General features: G+C 37.3%; 1 protein-coding gene across 1 annotated transcript in view; it reads right to left on the reverse strand.

The window, feature by feature from the left end:
• nrg3a (neuregulin 3a) overlaps positions 1 to 24397 on the reverse strand; it is a 426896-nt gene that overhangs the window by 147369 nt on the left and 255130 nt on the right. The window contains exon 2 of the mRNA XM_073834062.1: positions 3156 to 3285. Coding sequence (XP_073690163.1) covers positions 3156 to 3285 — 130 coding nt within the window. The remainder of the gene's footprint in view (positions 1 to 3155; positions 3286 to 24397) is intronic.

The raw sequence follows: 24397 nt of genomic DNA on the forward strand, positions 1-24397 counted from the left end.
GATCAGCTGGAATATTAACTTTTGCCTTTACTGAACTTTTGACACTTTGGAGTCCGCCATATGCTGTTTATAGTTTGAATTTGTCAGCTTGAGTCATGAGTTCCTCCAACAACTGCTAAAACACATGGCTGGGTTATGACGCACAACCGAGCACAATTTATGTAATCACATTGATGTAAGCCCTAACATTCTCTTGTTCCTGTGTATATAGGTCTATAGACCAGATGAGGCAGCTCAACTAAAAAATCCACATGCTCTATGAATCTAGGTCAACAGACACAAAGGGATTGTTCATCTCGGAACAGCCATGGAAACAGGATTCTCCACATGTCATGCTTATTTTTTACACATGCGCACAAATGGTTATTTTAATCATTTGTTATCCTCGTAGTGAGCAGCCTCAACTGGTTGCCATCTTGTCTCATTTTTACAGAATTTTGACACTCTCTCGTTCCATCTGTCTGCTAAACTTTAGCTGACCCCACACACTCCTGTCCAAAAGCCACCTTTTACTAAAATTCAGTGCTTGGCGGGTGTTAAAGGATTAGTTTACTTCCAGAACAAAAATTTACAGATACTTTACTCACCCCGTTATCATTTAAGATGTTCATATCTTTATTTCTTTAGTCGTAAAGAAATTGTTTTTTGAGGAAAACATTTCAGGAATTTTCTCCATATAGAGGACTTCAACAATGCTTGCGAGTTTGAACTTCTAAAATGCAGTTTAAATGCAGTTTCAAACGGCTCTAAACAATCCCAGGCAAAGAATAAGGGTCTTATCTAGCCATACGATCAGTCATTTTCTTAAATAAACTATATTAAATAAATTATTATTAATAAATGTATGCACTTTTTAACCACAAATGCTCATCTTGTCTAGCTCTGCGATGCACATGCGTGCTCTGTGCGCTCCGGTTTAATACAGTTAGGGTATGTCAAAAAACTCCCATCTCATTTTCTCCAACTTCAAAATCGTCCTACATCGTTGTTTTATCTTTTTTTGTAAAGGGTGTTTGATCTTCTTTGCACGTTCACTTTGTAAACACTTGGTCGGTACTTTTGCAGCGATGTAGGGCGATTTTGGAGTTGGAGGAGGAAATGAGACAGGATTTTTTTTTACATACCCTAACTGTGTTGAACCAGAGAGCTAGATACAGCGAGCATTTGTGGTTAAAAAGTGCATAAATATTAACTTATTTAAGAAAAAGACTGATCGATACGCTAGATATTAGACCCTTATTCCTTGGCTGGGATTGTTTAGAGCCCTTTGAAGCTGCATTTAAACTACATTTTGGAAGTTCAAACGCGCAGGCACCTTTGTCCACTATATGAAGAAAACTCCTGAAATGTTTTCCTCAAAAAACATACTTCCTTTACGACTGAAAAAAAGAAAGACATTTTTGTTCTGGAAGTGAATTAACCCTTCAATTTTGGATTGGTTACCCATTGGCTGTATGCCATAGTAGCGAATGCATCATAGTCTCATACATGTAGAGGGCACTGTCTGTACATGGTACTTAGCATAGCTTTCAGATCTTTGAACACAATGGTACCCTTACATTGATAGCACTTCAACAAATTGGTGAGAGCAAACATGAGCTTATTGAGAAAGTGACTGGTTGCACAGTTCAAACATAATGCTTTGTGTTGAATGAGAGCCATCTAATGTAAAATGTATAATGGGTTATAGAAAGTTGATTCCAGATGCAGATCTAATTTTAAAACAAAAACTACACTGTCAAACTGCACTAGCCTCAAAAGTGGCAGTTGGATGCAAGCAGCCAGGCTTTTTATTTAGATATAATGACTAAATAATGACACATGGGCCATTAGTCAATCATTACATCTAGAAAAAAAAAAACAGGACACCCTTACCAAACACCATTAAATCTATTAATACATTAACAAGACACTCTTCGGGTGAACTAGATACATTCACTGGAAGAATACAGGATCAAGGACAATCTGGAGGAAACGGCGGTATATAACATGCTGTACAGCAGGGGTCTCAAAACACATCTAAAGCAGAATAAAGTATAAATAAAGTCCACGTAGACTCCAAAACACATCTTATAATACAAACCAGTACCTGTCACTTCCTGTTTCAGTTATTTCAAGGCTAAAAGCACAAATTTATGAAACCATGAACCACGCAGGCTACTTGATATATCAATAAAGAGTGGAATTCAGCACAAACTGCTTAGCTTTATGTAGATGATTAAAATGCCCTGAAAAGCTCTGCCGTGCAAATGGTTTTAATAGCATTATCTTTCTATAGAATCCACATTCTCCGGTGAATTGATCCTTGGAGACCATCACCACCTTGCTTTGAGGAACAGACAGATGCATGGATGTCCTTGGCTTTAAGTTGGGAGGGAAGAGCATTCAGGGAATTAATCAGAGCCGGAGCATTTGAACTAGCTAAGCTTTAGTCAAATAAATGGGCCACCTAAAACAACACCACCAATTACCACTGATTAAAATGAGGACACTTGGCTTCTGCTCCTTCTTGGCTCTTCAGTTTCAAACATGCAATGTCTCTGTGTTCCATTAGGCAAATGAGGAAAAGACTGCTCATGCAAAACCTATGGCAGTGAACCCTCACATCCAGGAAATGTTATTTGAAATGGTGCTCACGCTTTGTACAAAAGGTGAACGCGTCAGTGTCAAAAATTCTCCATTTTGTGAATCCTATTTTCAACCTTGGAAAAAAAAGCCCACAGAGCTCAAACAAGCCTCTAATGAACTTCTGCAAAGTGCCACTTTTAATTAGCAGAAAAGGGACCTTAGACAGCTCTCAGGCTATGACAAAGCTGTCATCGTTAGCATGACTAAGAGCTTCATGCAACAGCGAGAGTCCCAGAGAGGAGGGCAATGAGACACGAGAGTAGGAAAAAGGAGGTGGAGGAAGAAGAAGAACGAGAGAGAAAGAGAGAGAGGGAAAGGTGAAGACAAAATCAGAAAGAGAGAGAGAGAGAGCGCGAGATTTACTGGCAGATTGTACTAGAAGGATCATTCTAACAGAAAATGGGACATGGAGTTGTCATCGGTCTGAAACCGCAGAGCCTCCCATCCGTAGTGATTCCATTTATTTCTTAAGCGAACACTAGGCCGACCCTTTCCCTCCATTGCAGAAACAGGAAGTGCAGTCATACCTGCAGTGTTTGTGTGGGCCGCTCAGGGTCTCGATGACAAAGCACTCCCCGTCATTCAGGCAATAGGCCAGGTCTTTCTCCTGACACGGCTTGAAATGCTCCGATTTCAAAGGCGGTAGAGTTGGTGATGCTGAAGAATAAAGAAGAAAAGAGCAAAATTATGCCATGTAAATATGTCAGCCAGGTGAGCAAAACGGTGTCTAAATGTCATAAAATAGCAGATAACCCTGCTGAAAAAACCAGCATATGCTGGTTAGGTATGTTTTGGTGCTGGGATGCTGGTTTTAGCTGGTTAATGCTGGTCCTTTGCTGGTTTATGCTGGTCCCTTGCTGGTTTATGCTGGTCCTTAGCTGGTTAATGCTGGTCCTTTGCTGGTTTATGCTGGTCATGTTGCTGGTCAAGGACCAGCATAAACCAGCAAAGGACCAGCATTAACCAGCAACATGACCAGCATAAACCAGCAAAAACCAGCAAGGGACCAGCATAAACCAGCAAAGGACCAGCATATACCAGCTAAAACCAGCATCCCAGCACCAAAATATACCTAACCAGCATATGCTGGTTTTTTCAGCAGGGAATGCCACATATTTGCAGATTTTGTATAAGTACCTCACTGTAAAATTACTTATTCATGTCATTCTTCTCTGGAACACAAAAGATATTTTTTTTTTTTTTTTTTTTGTTCATACTGTTTTAGACCCCAGTGACTTCCATTCTGACAAAAACAGTTAAAAGAACAGCTGAATTCTCTTTTTATATGTTACACAAAAGAAAGACCTAAATATGAAAATTCTGTCATCATTTGTGACCCTGTCATAAGGGTCAATTTTCAAAATTGAGATTTATACATCATCTAAAAGCTGAAGAAATACACTTTCCATTGATGTAAGGTTTGTTAGGATTGGATAAGATACAACTATTTGAAAATCTGGAATCTGAGGGTGCGAAAAAATCTAAATATTGAGAAAATTGCCTTTAAAGTTGTCCAAATTAATGCATATGCATATTACTAAACAAAAATTTAATTTTTATATATTTTTGGAAGGAAATTTACAAAATATCTTCATAGAACATGATCTTTACTTAATATCTTAATGATTTTTTTGGCATAAAAGAAAAATCGATCATTTTGATCCATACAATTGCTACAAATATACCTGTGCTACTTAAGACCAGGGTCTTATTTAACTAAAACAATCCCCTATTACATTTATATTGTATTTATTGTATGTTCATATGTTTTTCAGTATCTTAGTGTGCAATCTTCCAGCTTTCTGTATGGATTACACCATTTTAAGCACTGCCAAGTAGTACAAGAGCTCTGAAGTCTTTTGGTACAGTATTTCATCAGCATTAAAATCAATAGCTTTCAACGCTTCTACTTCCACTGTACTTTATAATCTAAGACATCTCTTAGGATGGCCACCAAAAAAACAAAACACTTTGAAGCAACAACAAAGATCACCATGTAACTACCAGATAATGCAAGAGACTTTATCAATACCTCTCTGAAACATGCAACCAAATGTTTTCTTGTTGTTCTGCTGAGTATAGCTTGTTATTACTTGTACAGTGTGCATAAATTTGTTTTGCTCCTGATCCATTACTGAAGGATGATAAATGGGATCAATGAAGTAATCACTCTCTCTGGCTTTTCAGAATTAATACAGGAGTCTACTATTTGGGGAAAAAAGACTTCATTGTGATTAATGATGCTAAGTTCACTTTGCCAAAGCCAACATAATAAGGTAACCTTGCACTTATTGCAGTCCTCACAATGTGTGCAAGCTTACCTGCTGAAAATCTGTAAACAGAACTAATAATATGTCTGAGAGACATTGACTGACATTAAAATTTTTAATTTAATGGAAATAAAGAACAGTTGCCATGGATGCAGACCATAAAGTGAAAAATCACACTGTAGAGTGAGCAAGATTGACCACAGTAAAGGACATTATGAATTACAACTAAACCATTTTCTACATGGAAAAGATGTGATGTACAGTGTGTTATGTATAATTCAGTGATTTTCAACTAAGCTGCTTAGTGGTGGGCGATATAATTGAAATTTTAACCAAAACTTCTCAATATCACCACATAAATTCATAACTCCAACCTACAACTACAAGAAAACACAATGTATTAAAGGCCGGGGGTTGAAGATCAGGGTAAATTTTATTTATTTTGTCTTCTGGTAAACATGGAAGTATCTTCTTTTGATGGGCAGTACTAAATTAAAAAAATAGATATGATATTTAGGCAAAATAAGAACAATTTGCACATATTCATTCTGTTCAAAAGTTTTCACCCCCAAGCTCTGTATGCAGTGTTTTCCTTCTGGAGCATCAGTGAGCATTTGAACCTTCTGTTATAGTTGCAACTGGGTCCCTCAGTTGCCCTCAGTGTGAAAAGATGGATCTCAAAATCATACAGTCATTGTTGGAAAGGGTTCAAATACACAAAAATGCTGAAAAAACATAGAATTTGTGGGACCTGAAATGTTTTTCTGAAGGACAGTGGGCAGCTTAACCTATTCAGGACAAACAAGGGACTCATGAACAAAAACAAAACAAAAAAACCCCACATACACAGCTGTTAATCATTCAGGTAACAACACAGTATGTAAATGTTTTTTTTTTTTTAAGTGAAATATCTTTTTCAGGTCAGTACTAAATAAAAAATAACATGCATTTTGTATGATTCCTTTTATTTTGGTAAAATAATTATTATTTGGCAGATTCTGCAAGGTGTATGCAAACTTTTGACCTCAACTGTATCAAACTTTACACAAAACATTCATGTAAAGCCATATATAAATTGCAAATCTCATTAAAAACCTGTGTGATTTTTAATACCATTGCAAAATGTAAACTATATTATTGTACAGACCTATATATTAAGTTGGATATATAGTACATACAGTACAACTTAATTCACATACTACATAAAAATATAAATATTATGGCAATACTTCTAACATTAATATCATGATTTACTGTAACGCTGCAGAGAAACAATGTCTACTCTAGAAAATGCTATACAAATAAAATTGAGTTGCCCTGTTTCTTTTCACAAACATTCAAACTACCCTTGTACGTGTCAAATTAATTACGAGTTGTCATGATCAATTACACAAATTAATTAAATGTATCAATATTTGGTAAGAAAAGCCCCCAGTTGCAGATAATGGGGGGGGGGGGGGGGTCAACATTAAAGCTTGAATTGCTTATGGAATTTATGTATGGGTCGAGCAGCATGATTAATTGCATGTTTATGTAATTGTAATATACAAATAAATAATTGATTACCAAAATTAGCATTAATTTCACATGATTTATAATAACAGTGTTTGAGTGTCAGCTGTAGATGATATATTCACCAGGTCCTCTGAGGCTAATTTGGCATGCCTTCTGGTCGGCAGGTGATAGTACGGCCACAAGGAGGATCTTTAATAAATAATACTATAAATGTTTTAATAAAAACTCCATTCATTTTCCAATAACTGCATCTGGGTGCATAGCAAGAACTTTTGACAAACTGCTGTCGAAATCAATGCAAAGCGGTTGTGCTTTGTGTTCAAAGCAAAAGCGGGTTATGCAGTGAACAAGATCTCCATTAGTCATCCCTCACAACACTGATGATATTGATAACAGCTTAGTAGCCCATCAGCTTCATTACTGAGCCCTTTCCTTGGGATTCACAGCAACTGGTTTCCTGCAGACTGTCAGTTTCCTCTGTCAGGAGGTGAGATAGGGCCAAGTATCTAAGAGATTGGAGATCTACTTAGACCCTGACATCCCCTCTATCTTAGTTTGTTTCCGTGGGCCCAGGCAGGTGTGGGGTGTTAAGGGATGGGATTCCCCAGGGCCAAGCACTGATGCCGTCTCTCAGATGTGACATTCCCCCAGAGTGCCTGGCGGCTTGACATACAGTGAAGGTCACAGAGAATCGATTAGCTCACAAACAGCAATACAGAGAGCACTCGGCAGGGACAGACAGAACTGCGGACAACAATCTCAGAGTTAGCCGATGATTTATGCGTCTCACTGAAATGTTAGCTTAAAGGGATAGTTCACCATTTCACCAAAAAAGAAAATTCTGTCATTAATTACAGTACTCACCCTCATGTTGTTCCAAACCTGTAACATCTTTGTTCACAATCGGCACACAAATTAAGATATTTTTGATGAAATCTGAGAGCTTTCTGACCCTGCATTACACATTTAAGGCCCAAAAAGGAAGTAAGGACATCGTTAAAATAGTCCATGTGACATCAGTAGTTTAACCGTAACGTTATGAAGCTATGGAAATACTTTTTGTGCACAAAGGAAACAAACATAACTTCATTCAACATTTTCTTATCTTCCGTGTCAGTTTTTGACGGTTAAAGGGTAATTAGTAATTGATGACAGAATGTTCATTTTTTGGGTGTATGATTTTGAGATCCATTTTTTCCACGTTGAGGACAACTGAGGGATTCATATGCAACTATTACAGAAGGTTCAAACACTCACTGATGCTTCAGAAGGAAACAATGCATTAAGAGCCAGAGGGTAAAAGCTTTTGGAATTTGAAGATCAGGGTAAATTGAACTTATTTTGTCTTCAGGAAAACATATAAGTATCTTCTGTAGCTTCTAAAGGGTAGTACTAAATGAAAAAAAAAAAAAAGATATTTAGGCAAAATAAGAAAAATGTACACATTTTCATTCTGTTCAAAAGTTTACATCCCCAGCTTTGAATGCATCATTTTTCTTTCTGGAGCATTAGTGAGCGTTTAAACCTTCTGTAATAGTTGCATATTAGTCCATCAGTTGTCCTCAGTGTGAAAAGATGGATCTCAAAATCACACAGTCATTGTTGGAAAGTGTTCAAATAAACAAAAAGAAAACCAAAGAATTTGTGGGACCTGAAGGATTTTTTCTATAGAACAGCAGGCAGTTTAATCATGAACAAATACCACTAAACCAAAAAAACAAACAAACACACAGCTGTGGATCATTAGGGTAAAAAACACAGTATTAACAATCACGTGCATGTAAACTTTAGAACGAGATCATATTTATAAATTCAACTATTTTCTCTTTAGACTATATGTAAACATTGTTTATGTGAAAAATCGGGTCAGCACTTGATAAAAAAAAACATGCATTTTGTATGATCCTAGTTATTTTGATAAAATAATAACATTTTACAGATTCTGCAAGGTGTATGTAAACTTTTGACCTCAACTGTACCATGCCAACACCAGAAAACTAGCGGCGGTGAAAGCCGGCTGTGGCGTCACTCTGTGTTGGCTGCGTTTGGGCTAAAATATTGCACGTGAACGGTCTGCACCTGCATGAGAGGAAATAACTGTCTATATCAGCAGGTCTCACTACTCCATATTTGTCATTTGAAACTAGGACTGCCTAAAACTGGAATGCTCAGGTGACAAGACGACATGAAATTAGAACAGCCTTTTGTCTCTGCCATCTAAAATTCTTTGCTCGCTTTTATCACTTTTATTCTCGCGCAATTACTCCTACTAAACTAAACAGCCAATCAGAGTTCTCTCTCTCTCACTGACAAAACCAACACCAACGGTTTGATTCAACAAGCTCAATCGCCCAAAAAGCACCCCTGGTGGGCTCTGACTAGTGCAGAGTGTGTCAGGCTTTAAATGTAACACATTTAAATAATTAAGCATAAGATCTTTTCTGACAATTTTAGGCTTCGAAAAAACAAGTATTCTCTAAGAACGCCGTATCAATGAGTCTGTTTCAGTGTCCAGTACTTTGTAAAGCCGAGCCACTTGATCTTCCCTTTCTGTCAACAAATGCATCAAAAGCTTGTGACATGAGAGAAGCAAGTCAACAAAATAGCTGCTTATCTATGAATACTCATACAGATCTGGCCATTAAAAATGCGTCTATTTTCACGCGGCAGCCTGCAATTCGGCACGCGTGGGCACGCGTCCTGCCGCAGCGGCTTTTTTAGATTTTTTTACAACGTTGTTGCACTTCATATAATATCCACCAGGTGGCGCAAGGAACAACATTCTGTAGCCAAACACCATGGCCAGCTCTAGGGGGCGTTGGTCACAAATACCAGTACAATAGTTCAATGATTCCTCTTTCCTGAAATTATGGTTCAAACCAATAGCAAAAAGATAGCCTATTCATAAGCAGGTGCAGTTGTATTGTTATTTTGTTTTCTTTCTTTGTTTTCCTGACGAACATTTATTAGACTGCATCGGAAACAGAAATGTTAATTTCGGTTATTTTATTTCTCCAACCGACAACTGACGTAAACCGCTAAATTCATTTTCAGGGATTAATTATACACAAGCAAGAAGCAGCATAAACATCAGAACCTCACGTGCAGAGCTTATGCACAGAGAAAAACCCAATAAACCTATATATAATAATAAATAAAATAGGCCCACATAAGAAATATATGTTTTTCTTTTCTGAATGAATAATAATTTAACAAATTAATAAGTAGCAAGCCTATATGCAGAATTTTAGGCAATTTCTGTGATGCGCCCTTAAACCAGCATCTTGTTTCCATTTTTTTTTTTTTTTACAAATAGCCTACGCGTTTTTTTTTTTTAGTTTTTTTTTTATTTTTATTGTGATTGTACACAAATAACAGAAATATGTAAAATATCATAGTTTTAAGCAATGCCGTACTCTTGAACGAGTATTGTAAGCTGTATCCACTTTATTAAGGGGAAAAAAATCAAGTGATCCTGACGGCGCCGCGGGCAGTTAAATTACTCGACAACTTTCACCTTCAGAATAAAATACATTAGGCTATATATTTCATCGTTTTAAAGCAACATCAAATTAAGATATGCATGTTTAAGAGGTAGTTCGTCTTTTTCTTTTTCTAAGATACACAATTTTAGATACACTGACAATTAATTTGAGAAGAGACAGATAGAAATGGGAAGGATAAATATAAACTACAGTATTTTTGCGATTTTGGTGCTTAGAAATTTATTCTAAGCGGGCCGCGGGCGAATAATATAGTTAATATAGCGCGGAGCGGGTGGATGCGGAATAAAACCTCGTGGAAGCGGGACTGGAAAAGCACTTTGTTATATCCTATAGACTATTTAGATACTTCATCATCAAGCAAAAATTTATTCATAAGCAGGAGCAGTTTTATTATTATTTTCTTTCATTTTTTTCCTGTTGAACTTTTATTAGACTGCATTGAAAATAGAAATGTTCATTTCTGTTTTTTTTCCAAACGACAACCGACACGTTTAGTTATTATTAACGACAAGATTGTGTTAAATTACATTTAAATTGAAACGTGGCTGTGACACATTAATAACAGCTAAATTCGTTTTGAGGGGTTAATTGTACACAAGCAAAAAGCAGCATAAACATCAGAACATCACGCGCAGATCTTATGCACAGAGAAAACCCAAAAAAGCTGTATGTAAAATAAATAAAAATGCCCATATGCGAAATATAAATTTCTTAATGAATAATAATTTAACAAAACGAAATAAAATAAAATTAATAAGTAGCAAGCCTATATGCAGAATTGTAGGCAATTTCTGTGACGCGCCCTTGAACCAGCATCTTGTTTACATTTTTTTTTTTTTTTTTACAAATAGCATACACATCTGTTTTTTCATTGTGATTGTACACAAGTAACAGAAATATGTAAAATAGCATAGTTTTGAGCAATCCCTTACTCTTGAACGAGTATTGTAAGCTGTATCCACTTAATTAAAGGGGGGAAAAAACGTGATCCTGACGGCGCCGCAGGCAGTTAAATAACTGGACCACTTTCACCTTCAGAATAAAATACATTATATATTTCAGCGTTTTAAAGCAACATCAAATTAAGATATGCATGTTTAAGAGGTAGTTCCTCTTTTTCTTTTTCTAAGATACACAATTTTAGATACACTGACAATTAATTTGAGTAGAGAGGAATAGAAATGGAGAGGTTAAATATAAACTACTGTTTTTATAGAGTTAAAAATTAATTTATTTATTTATTAGTATTATTACTATTATTATTTTGATTTGTTTTTGCGATTTTGGTGCTCAGAAATTTATTCTAAGCGGGCAGCGGGCGAATAATATAGTTATAGCGGGAGCGGGTGGATGCGGAATAAAACCTTGTGGATTCGGGATTGGAAAAGCACTTTATTGTTATATCCTGTAGACTATAATTCATCATCAAGCATGGGCGTTGGAAGCAAAATAAATGTGGGTGGGTCCTCCCCCAGAAAAATAAATTCTTTAGTATATGCCATTTTCTGTAGTCTGGTGCCTTTTATTTAATTTTTTACACAATGCAAATACTCCATATTTACAAATATTACAAAAGACGGCTGTTCTGCAACATTTTCAGTGGCGTAAGTGATAATACGAGTAACCTATCGTTTTTGACGCGGGAGACCCGAGTTCGCATCCGCCTTATGGTGAAATCATTTTCGAAATCGTCTCCCTTTTCACTTATATCACATCGGAAAGGCATTTGTTTATTTGTTAGTTAATGAAATAATTGAAAAGTTGAAATAAAGTATCAACTAGGGTTAGGTCACCTACCGTAAGTGTATCTGAGCACTATACTGTACTTTTAGGAGTGTTAATAATTAATTTTATTATTATTATTATTATTATTATTATTATTATTGTCTTTAGATTTGTTCTTACATTTTGATGCCGTACATTATTATGACGCACTGTCCATGCAGTTTTTTTTTTTTTTTTTTTTTCTTAAAAACTAACTGAAGTGAAAGGGAAGAAACCCATGTAGATTTGGCCTAATGTCCATAAATAGGCTACTATAGCCTAGTATTATATCCTAATATAGAAAATAATTTAGACAAATAAACAGAAGGCTCACTTTTGAAAACAATAAAGCTTAGCCTATATGACTGACAACGAATACAACAATTGTTAAGTATCAAAAGTGCTCCAGTGAGTTATGCAATTTTTTTTTCACCTTTTTTTCTTTTTCTTTTTCTTTTTTAAAGTGGAAAAGTAGTTCTTCTATTTCGGAGAAGTTCATTAAGTCTGTCTCTTAACAGCTTCCAGTCACGAACTGCGGGTACTCCGACCAACGATCAGTAAAAGTTTTTTTTTATTTTTTTTTATTCATCTTTAAACAGCTCCGATTTACATCATTTTAGCCTGGAACTAGGCTTAAGTCTGTTCTGGGAAACCAAAGGGAAGTGTATTTTTTTTTATCAGTTTTCTGAAAAGTAGCCGTTAATGAGGCATCAGAGTTAAGCGGCATGCAGTATAAAGAGCGAAATGTTTATGAATGGCAGAGTGGGGGTGGGGTGGGGTGTTGAATGCTGTCTGTTGCCTTGTTGTAATCAACATTTGGAGACTTGGGGGTGCTGGGGGCGGATTCCGACTGCATTCAGTTGCATTTCGAATTCAGCATTCAAATGCATGCCAGGGAGAAGGGGAAAGCTTTCCTCACACGCTCCACTTTTTTCAAAACATTAGTGTCCAACCTGACACGCGGGTCAGTGGATAAACAACCCGAACCCGACCGTTTTCAAATAACCCACCCGCAACTCGGACCGCAGAATAAAAAAAATAAATATTGTACCCGACCCGCCTCCTGACCCGTATGTTTAATACTAAAGTGATTAAGCTGGAGATGCAGTCTGAAATATCCCGACATCAGAAATCCATTGGTGTACAAGCTAAAAAATAAAATTAAAATAAAACAATGTGTCCTGTTGTAAAGTCGTTGCCGTATTGTTGTGTATGAAGTTCAGATGTTATTATTTTAAGAAATATATATGTTTTAGGATTCTCCTTATTTTTGTTTTAGACATCCATCAATTACGGTGAATAAAAAAAATTCCGCGCTGGTGTAAACAAGACTTTCGCTTCTACTTTTGAGACCGGTGTTCTGACGTTTTTCTAAAAAAAAAAAAATAAGAATTCAAAATTTATTGTCATAAAAACAGAAGGTGAATATAATTCAAAAATGTTAAGTATTTGCTGATTAAAGAAAACATGAAGGATGCCGCTTAATATTTGGCTTTTACGTGAACTTTAAAGCATATCCCTCATTCCATTTGTTTTATTTGTTTTGTAATCTTTATATTATTTTCGTGAAATGTATTTTTGCTCAACATGCATTTCTCGTGGCCACGAGTTTAATGAATAAACCAACCTGCGTGACATTAGTAACCCAGAATTATTTGAGATTTCGTTTTGAGTTAAGAAATTGTTTGCCTATATTAATTGTTATAGAAATTAATACAATATAAAATAATTATACAGGCGATGCTGTATATGCTAATGCTGTCTGTGCGCAATGTAGACAGCTTTCACAAGTGTTTACATGTATTACATGTTGGCCTCAAATTAAATAGCCCTGCAAGAAACATTTCATGTATCCCACAATCTTGTCCATTGACTGACCTTCTTTTTTTCCCATTATATTTGTATTATTCGTTTGTATTCGTTATTTTTTCCTTCATTTTGATCTCGTTACATAACATTCTGAATGTAAATGATACTGTAAAGGTGCTATGACTGGGGTTTTTACTGGAATGCAGTATAAAGGTTAAATTTAACATATATTGTATTTTATTTAGTCTAACTAATAGACAAATAACTGAAGAGTGAATCATTCACATAGTTTCATTTGGAAATAATTTATCGTCACACAGTAAAATAGGCCTACATTCCTTCTCTTAACTAAAGAATTGAACATATAAAATATGAATTGAACATATTTTATTTTGTTTAGTCCAATTAACAGACTAGACTATATAAATATTAAACTGTTTTACTGAGAAATGAATCATTCACGTAGTTTCATTTGTAAATGAAAACATCATGTATCGTCACACACGGGGATAAATACAATCAAAAAGTCAAAACGTAATTGGCATAATTGTCAGGCGTTAAAAATAAATAGCCCTAACCAGGTATTGAAATAATAATAACCTATAATAAGAATAAATAATAAGTGATTTAGAGCTATCTACTTTTTTCTTTATTGTGAATCGCTTAACCTAAATAACTTTATATATGCTATTTGGCATATATTTAGCAAATATTGTGAACTACAATTATGCCAATAAAGTTTTGACTTTATGATTGTATTAATGCCCGTGTGTGACCATACGATTTACAAATGGAACGTGAATGATTCACTCGACAATGAAACACTATATAGGTTATAATTAGACTAAAAATGAATATATGCCATATAGTATAATCAAAGCTTTCATGGCATGTCAGCATTTATCATTTAGATTCGGAATGTTAAGAGATCGAAATTAAGGGGGACATACTGAATATAAACGAATAATACATTTATTACAGAAAAAAAGGATCAATTAATGGATAAGACTTAAGGATGCATAAAATGTTTCTTGCAGGGCTATTTAATTTGAAGTACTTGTATGTAATAAATTCTTGATAAACTTTTGAATGCTGTCTACATCGCGCACAGACATTCGATTATACAGCATTGCCTATTGTTAATATATAACTTAATATTGAATTAATTCCTATAACAATTAATAAAAACATTTCTTAACTCAAAATAAAAAATATTAATAAACCTATCTCTGATAATCCTGGGTTATGGTTACGCAGGTTTGTTTATGCATTAAACATAAGGATGTCGTTACCTCGACAAAATAATCTTGTGGCCACGACATAATATGACATTCCCAGGAATTAATATCTCGTGGCAATGACAAAAAGTAATATGACGTTCCTACGAATTCATTTGTGTGGCCACGACAAACATAAGTGAACCGAAGGTGTCCCCTCCAGGTTACCGTACCTTTTAGTTTGCAGCAATGTTTTCAGCCTGCTCCAGTCCAGTGCGTTACATGACTGCCCCCTACTGATCATGTCTTTCCTATGTCATTGTATTTTCCGTGTTCCTTTGGAATACACCGGCGTCACGCGAGACCACTTTACTTCCCGCGCGCATTTTAAATGGCCAGATCTGTATCTGGCGAAATGTCAAACCTCTGATGGAGCTTCAGCCATCCAGCAGAGGGAATTCACTGATATAGATCTTTAAAAAAAAAAAAAAAAAAAAAGATCACAGTTTACAAGCCGAGGCTTCAATAATTTGTTTTATCAAAGTCGTGATGTCTGGCCTTGTCCTTGTAGATTTGAATTCCCTCATTACAGAGCACTTGTTGTTGGCTAGAAATATCAGACAATGCTGACAATCTCTCTTTGGCTGTCTTGCTATCTCACTCGTCTCTCTCCCTCCATTTCTCATCTGAATGCAGAGGTCAATGGCAATTTCCTGTCACTGAAAGAGGACCACCTCCCATGCCATAGTTGTGCAGGTCGCTCGGTGCATTTGGTCCCTCTGTTGGCTGATAGGCTCAGGACGTTCTTACTTTGGCCAGTCATTTACAATGGCCCCCAAGTCCCCCTGTAGCACAATGTTCTGGTCTGTAGCCAAGCCAAGGTGCTAGTACAGTGCAGAGCCAGCAGGGAAAAACACAGGGAATAAGTGACAGGAATGATGGATGTGACCAGAAGAAGAGGCATTCAGCGGAAAACAATACAGAGAGCAATAGAAACTGGGAACACATTTTCCCAAAGGAAGGGAAAATCACAAATGGGATCTTTTTTAATATCTTTAATGTTTCTCCCAGACAGTAATGACATTTAAAGGAAACTTCTGCTGAAGCCTCCTGCTCCGCACATGTTTCTCCTGAGGGGGGAAAAAACGCATTACTACTACTACTACCACTACTACTAATAAGTATTATTATTATTACCATCTCACTTGATTCTCCATTAGTTCAGAAGAGATCCCAGAGCATCTCAACTGTTCTTAGATTTGCCAAGATCTTACAATTACATCTCAAAGACAGCCAAAGACAAAGATTTTTATAGCGTCTCAAACATTCATCATCACAATTGTACAAATTATTTTGGGATATCCAGATTATGCTCACCAGGGGTCACTAGGGGGTGCTAGAAGGTCTGTAAAATATGAAGAAAAATTCCCCAAAAGACAATTTTAGGGCTCTCAAATATGCAAACATGCACGTTAATATGCACTTATTAATGAAGCATCATTTAGTTATAGTACATTTATCTTCATATTTGATAATATTACTATTTAATTTTGCTTTCTAAATACTGGTCAGAAATCATAAGCATAACTGTGGTTGTTTTTCAATGGACAACATTTTTTTAACAGCAAGATAATCTGCAATGATATTACTTTTCCAGAATTTTCCAAAATGTTTTTTTTTTTCCAGAAATTATTTGATTTGATTATATCACAGAATTTTTTTTTTCTCACACAATTTTAATATGATGTTATACAAGAAAATATACAGTATAGCCGCTTATATTTTTGGAGGCGATCACTTATTAACATATTTTTAACATATTTGGACGTCTTTACTTGTGTTTTAGAGTAGAGATCTCCAACAAATCAAAGACTAATCTTGAAAATAACCCTTAAATATAAACTACCGCTCATAAGTTTGGGATCAGTAAGACCTGTAATGTTTTTTAAAGAAGTTTCTAATGCTCATCAAGGTTGCATTTATTTGATTAAAAATACAGAAAAAATAACAGTAATATCGAAAAATGTTATTACAATACAATATAATGTTTTTTTTTATTTCAATATACTTTAAAATATAATTTATTCCTGTGAAGCAAAGCTGAATTTTCATCAGCTGTTACTCCAGTCTTAAGTGTCACATGATCCTTCAGAAATCATTCTAATATGCTGATTTATTATTTGAATTATCAATGTTGGAAACAGTGCTTCCAAATATATATACACTACCAGTCAAAAGTCTGGACACACTTCCCCATCAAAGAGAATGGGGAAGTGTGTCCAAACTTTTGACTGGTAGTGTATATTTCTTTTTTTGGGGGGGGAACCTGTGATTCTTTTTTTTTTCAGGATTCTTTGATGCATAACAAGCTTAAATAAACAGCATTTATTTAAAATATAAATATTTTCTAACAATGTAAATTGTTATTAATTTAACACATCCTTGGTGAATAAAGGTATTAATTTCTTTCAAAAAAAAAAAGAAAAAAAATTTACTGACCACAAACTTTTGAACAGCAGTGTATATTGTTAGAAAACCTTTCTGTTTTAATTAAATGCTGTTTTTTTTTTACCTTTTACTGATCAAAGAATGCTAAAAAATATTAAGCAGCACATCTGTTTTTAACATTCATAATTAATCAGCATATTAGAATGATTTCTGAAGGATCATGTGTCACTGAAGACTGGAGTAATGATGCTAAAATTGTTGTTTTGTATCACAGGAATAAATTACATTTTAAAATATGTTCACATAGAAAAGTTATTTTAAACTGAAATAATATTTCACAATATTACAGTTTTTTTCTGTATTTTTGATCAAATAAATGCAGCCTCGATGAGCATAAAAAGCACTTGAGCAGCAGTGTATATAATATAATAGTATACTAATAAATAAAAAAATAAGACAAATAAATGAATGAATAAATACACATCTTAAATAACATGGATCATGCAGTAGCTGCCATGTAAAATGATCCTCTCACTGCTGCCAGAGATATGCATGAATGCATGTTGTTCCTTATCCTGTACAGTACCTATGTGATAGCCACACCCAGGAGCCCGATACACATATCAGCACACAGTATGATATAGGACTGATGATAGCGCCCTCACTCTGAGTTATTCAATAAAGATAGCAAGTCTCTTTCACCCCCTCCTCTTATGCAACATCATTTATCTGCACAATAAAATCTGCTAAGCACCCAGCATCCTATCAGGCATAAAGGCTGACCACAGCTGGTGCGGTACATATGTATCATGGTGCATCCATGTCTGTGCGTGTAGCCCTGTGGTGAAGCACACTTCTTCCTGCTTTATATTCCGATCAATGGCAGTCATGCAGTGGAGTAAAGGCGATCGATAGATGGCATGCAGGCAAAAGCTGATACACCAAAGGATACAGAGCTATGTATACAGAGAAAGAGAGATGGGGGAAAGAGAGAGAAAGAGGGACGGAGGAAGTGTGTAATACTCCTGAAAATGATGGCTTCAAACATGATTTGGTCAAAAGTGTTGCTGTAGTTTGATCAAGGCTAAAAGCCACAAAAACACTTGTAAAATCATAACAGGATGTGCAAGAATACCAAATGAGAATGCAATGACTTGTAATTTTTTCCTCAATAATCTTCTGTCAGTAGAAACAGGTATTCTTCAAGTAAGTAAAAAAACAACTTAGTTCTTTTAGCATTCTCAAAATACATAGACTCAAATATCTTTGCAATTGCTTTAGTTGTGTCGAGTAACTGGCAAAATACCAGAAGTGGTGCATTCTACAGACGAGAATCAATGAAACGCATTGTTAGACCGTTTTCCAAGGCTGCTATAATAAACCCATTTAAGCATAATGCTATTGTGAATTCACAAACGCTATGATTCAATTAAATAAATATATGCGATGCAGGTTTAATATACGTGCTTTAATTATTTACATGCATGTAGGTTATTTACATACGTGTGTGTCAGATCGGCTCTGTTCACAGGAAATGGTGCTACACACGAACACTGTTTATCATTTACAAGTGAAGAAGGGTCTCAAACTCCATCTCTGCATATTGCTGTGAGTTTGAGTTTATTATCACGTTCACTGTTCTAGGAACGTCGTTTATTCGATTTGTAAGGCAAATCTAACTGTTCATCGCAAATTCAAAATAAAAGCTCAAACTCTCACTCAGTTAATAGAGGGTTTGGACTTAGGTCACGATTTGGTCAGTTACCCAGATGCACGGCCATATTGGTGATACTTGGATGTTAACAAAAGCATGGATTGCACAGTTAATGCACGGCTGAATATGTTGTTCTGCCAATTTATGCTGTCTAAAAAATGTGTGGAAGCTCAGGAACTTATTAAACAGGAAAGGGCGCAATACTTTGAAAAACTTAAGTTAAAAGGTGGTAAAGATACATACAAGCAGTATTAATTAAGATATTAGCCTAATATTTCACCTACCTGTCCAGAAATGATAAGAACAAACATGAATGTTGTCAAGATTCTTGGCCAGGAAATTCTGGTTCAGTTTGGCCAACCACAATGCCTTTTGTTCCTCAGTTTTTTTGCACTTTTCTCTAGAATTTGTTATAACTTTTGGCAGTCTATAGTACTCCAAATGTTTTTCCCAGTCCAACCGAATAGTACAGCCCAAAACATGACGATAATTGACCATTTTCAGCAGAAATATTCAGCAAAATATGCAAGATTCGTTCGGTTCAGTGGCATTGTTTATGTTCAGTGCCGCCAATATGTCTGATTGATGACGTGTTGTGAAAACAGTCTATACATTTTACAGTGTCTGCAGACTTTCTGTCATAATGAAATGGCCAAATATTAAAGATTAAGTGAGCAATTGAATTAAAAACAAAAGCAGTCGTAAGGCCGTTGATACCCTCTGCAGTCATTTGTTATAATGCATAATAGCCTATACATCAGTTTTGTTGTTTATAGTATGTATTTTAACAATTTTGTTCAATAAAACCAATTGATTACTTGATTTTAATACTTTATTTGAACTGATTATTATTGCCTCATTGCTATTACACATGTATTTTAAGCAATTTTAAAGGCTATTGTTTGTTTAGGTCTATTTTTTTTACCACAAAAAATATCTATAATTATCAGATTACTTGATTAATCATCAGAATAATCAACTGATTACTCGATTACCAAAATAATCATCAGATCTAAGATCATGTAATCTCATTTTGATGAAGTTTAAATATCCATAAACTAGGCTAAAAGCTACAAAAACACAGTGAAACATCAATAGTGTTTGCAAAAATTACAATTTTTTTTTTGTGTGTTTGCTGTTGTTTTATTCTCTCTCAATCATTTATTTTCTATCTTTACTAAAGGACAGTGCCCTTGTAACAACCAAACAAGGTCATATTGCTATATCGATTTTATTGTAATTTATAACATTAACCAAGTTGCTATGTTGGCTGGCAACCACAGTTTTTTGCACTCTTCTCTTTGATTTGTTATAACTTTTGGCAGTCGATAGTGCTCCAAATGTTTTTCCCGCTCTAACCGATTAGTACAACCCAAAACATGACAATAATTGACTATTTTCAGTAGTAATAATCAGCAAAATATGTGAGTTTCATTCGGTTCAGTGACATTGTTTACATTCAGTGCCGCTAATATGGCTGAAAGAAATGGGCAAATATGAAATATTAAGTGGACATTTGAATTAAATATTCTTTAGTCAATATTAAACAAGGATTAGATGGTACAGCAAAGTGTAAAAAAAATCGCCAGGCCATTGGCGCCCTCTGCAGGCATTTGTTATAATGGTAAACATTCATTAGTTTTGTTGTTTATGATACATACAGTTCATAAAATACTGTTTGTATTTTAACAATTTGGTTTAATAAAACCATATGATTACTTGATTTTAACACTTTATTTGAACTCATTATTGCCTCATTGCTATTATATATATATATATATTAGGGGTGGGCATAGATTAATTTTTTTAATCTAGATTAATCTAGATTAAATCTTGGAATTAATCTAGATTAATCTAGATTAAAATGGCTAATTTGAATTCTGCTGAAGGCATTCAGAATATGTGTGCTACCCAAATAATGACTAAACATGTTACACCGTACTTTTATTTTGACAGGTTGCCGTGAAGTTTCTGTGTATACAGTATGACATGATGCGAGTTTTCTCAAATGAAACGGTATAAGTGACACTCACAGCAGTTTTGGAGATTGAGTTTATCAGTTCATGTGAGATGCAAATGCCAAAAATTACCGGGAGCGTCACGTGTGTTTCAGTATGCGTGTAGTAAAAGCGCGTCTCCACCATTCATAGTATGAATTTCATACATACAGCTAGGCAAACGGAACATACCGGATTCATATTAAAACGGTCTTTTTGCATTTCAGTTTTCACAGACACTAGTCCATATCGCGATTTGAATTAAGTGACAGACCATATTTGATTTATGAATCCAAAAAACTACGAATTTACGTGGCATTTCGCGCTATAGTAGATTCGGTTTTTATGAATGGAGGACGACGTGATCCCGTCTGTGTTTTGGCGGAGGAGACGTAAACGCGCGACCATATTCTATAGTCTTTGGTATACATCCGCGTTAAACTATCAAGGTGAAAGTCATCATAGCTTGCGTAGTTTAGACCCAGCTCCCAACCCAATTTTGAGAATAGATTAACGGCGATATTTTTTTTATCGCCCGATAAAAGTCTCACGTTAACGCAGCACGTTAACGCCGATAACGGCCCACCACTAATATATATATATATATAATAGCAATGAGGCAATACCACAAATTAATAATATTATTGTTGTTGTTTTATTCTCAATCATTTTTATTATATCTTTACTAAAGGACAATGCCCTTGTAACACCCAAACAAGGTCATTGTCACATCCCCGGACTTTCATGTTGGTTTCTCCCATTCTCCCCCGCAGTTCAGTGTGTGTTTGGTTCCTCCTTCATTGTCTCCACCTGGATGTGTAATCAGTCTGTGTATTTAAGGTGTGTGTTTTCCCCGTACTCTTGTCGGTCTTTAATGTTATATGGATGTCTTACCCTGCTGTTCCTGTGTCTGCTTGTATTCCGTTGGATTTATTAAATATTCGTCTTTTACTACGTCGTTGTTCGTGTGTTCCTGCCTACATCGTGACAGAAAGACCGACCCAAACAGTTTTTTTTGCGTATTCCACCCCGTTTTGTTTATCGTTCAGTTTTTCAGTCTTTTTGTTTCCGTAGTGTTTTCCCCCATGGATTCCTTCCTCCGTCCTGAACTCATCCTCCTCCGGCTGAAGCAGGGGGATTTACCGCTCGAGGGATACACGTTGATGTTCCAGCTCGTAGCTAACACCACCAGCTACCCGGACGACGCGCTCTGTACGTTCTATGATGCTAGCCTCAATGCGTCGTGCAGAGCGCCGTCGTCCGAGGACGGCCCTCAAGCAGATTTCGCCGCGTTTGTGGAGTGGACACTGGCGAGAAACAGACCTTCGTTTCCCGCCTGTTCCCAGGACTATCTCGTCAGTGCCACTCCGGACCCAGAGCCCAGCCAGCCACCCCGACCGACGGATTATGAGCCCATCGTAGACGGAAAGCCAGAGCCCGGAGCGACAGCAGTGTGGAGCGCCGATGGGGTCATATCATCCGACCAGGTGCGAGAGCCGGCCACTACATCTGCGACGGTGGAGTGCTGCGTCGAGCAAGAAGGGGCGGTAGAGAGCCCCGCCCACTGCACCATCACTGAGGGTGAGCTGGAACAAGATTTTGGGGATGTAATTGACTGTGTCATGGAAATACCTATCTGCCTGGACTTCCCACCCACCCTCCCTCTTCTGCCTAGTCCTGAATCTCCGCTGGTTCCGCCCAGCCTTCCTGAATCCCCGTTGTCGACTGTCTGTCCCCTTGCTCACCCTCAGTCCACCATCTGTGCGGTGGGTTCGCCGCGGGTCTGCCAGTCTCCATCGGTGTCATGGCTGGAGGATCCCTCACCATCGCCTCCAGCCTCAGAGTCCTGGACTCCGCCTCGGCCCTCCGACCCTGCGGCTCCACCCCGGCTCTCTGCTCCCTCGTCTCCGCCGTCGCCCGTCGATCCACCAGCTCCACCGGGCACCATCGTCCCTCCGGCTCCGCCCTGGTCAGTCGTCGCCCCACCTTCGCCTCTGGACTCTACTCCTCCGGCTGTGCCTCGTCGCGCCGTCCCACCGGCTCTGTGGACCTCCTCCCTCCCGCGGGCACAGCCTCGGTCCTCTGTCGCTCCGGCTCCGCGGCGGATCTCCGGATCTCCATCTCCGCCTTGGTCGCCAGAGCCTTGGGTTCCACCTTGGCCCTCCGGATCCGCGGTGTCACCCAAGATCATCGGCTTTCCGTCTCCGCCTCGGGCTCTCCCACCACCTGCTCCGCCTCCGTCGGTCGGCCCCTTGGAGTCGTCAGCCCTTCCTCCACCATGGCTCCTCCCTCCATCGGCTCCACCGTGGGAATACATCTTGGCTGCGTTCTGGGTCCCACCTGGCTCCTCCTGCTCCAGCCCATTCCTGTCACATCCTTGGCTCCTCCCTCCGTCACCACCCTGGACTCCATCTTGTGCCCTCCTCCCGGGAGTCCGTCCTCCGCCGAAACCCCCTCCTAAGACTGTTTGTTGTTTCCTGTTTGTCGGCGTGAGGACACGCCTTCCGGGAGGGGGAGGTAATGTCACATCCCCGGACTTTCATGTTGGTTTCTCCCATTCTCCCCCGCAGTTCAGTGTGTGTTTGGTTCCTCCTTCATTGTCTCCACCTGGATGTGTAATCAGTCTGTGTATTTAAGGTGTGTGTTTTCCCCTGTACTCTTGTCGGTCTTTAATGTTATATGGATGTCTTACCCTGCTGTTCCTGTGTCTGCTTGTATTCCGTTGGATTTATTAAATATTCGTCTTTTACTACGTCGTTGTTCGTGTGTTCCTGCCTACATCGTGACAGACATATTGCTATACTGATTTTATTGTAATTTATAACATTATTAATTTATACTAAAAAATGTGCCATGTTGCTATGTTGTCTGGCAACCGCAAACAGCCTACAGTTATTCTAATCTTAGATCATTCTGATAATTAGTAATAACAATTGAAACTATTTATTCAACATTGGTTTCTGTTATCATACTGTTGTTGCCACATCTTAAATAAAACTATAATCCACTATAACTCACTGTAAAGCAAAGCCTCTTGTGGCTCATTGCTTTAACATCACTCAGAGCCTAGAAATGGCATCACACACACACACACACACACACACACACACACACACACACACACGCACACACACACACACACACACACACACACACTCACAATGGCTGCTGTGAGTCGGGTGTGTGCTGTGCACTGCTGCATTGCAGATGTTTGGAATGGCAGTGGAAGTGTCTGCTGTGACGGAGGACTTCAACCCGCGCTGATTAAACTGACTAACGTCTCACATGACACGTGAAGCGTCTGCACGACTGAAAAGTGAGCACTCTTACGTGAGGAAGATTAGCCACTGCTAATGTGATCTTTTATAACATAGAGAGTCTTATGTTACTTTGGCCGGCATCTCAATAGCTTCAGCCATCAGCTCTTTGTGGGCAGACAGTCTTCTGTGTCCAGCTGCTGTAGGACAAGAAAATGGATCTCTCTGTGTGTTATGAAAACACCCCTTTTTTTCACAGCGCATCTCAAATG

Source organism: Garra rufa, chromosome 2 (assembly GCF_049309525.1).
Source record: "Garra rufa chromosome 2, GarRuf1.0, whole genome shotgun sequence".
Lineage (NCBI taxonomy): Eukaryota > Metazoa > Chordata > Actinopteri > Cypriniformes > Cyprinidae > Garra > Garra rufa.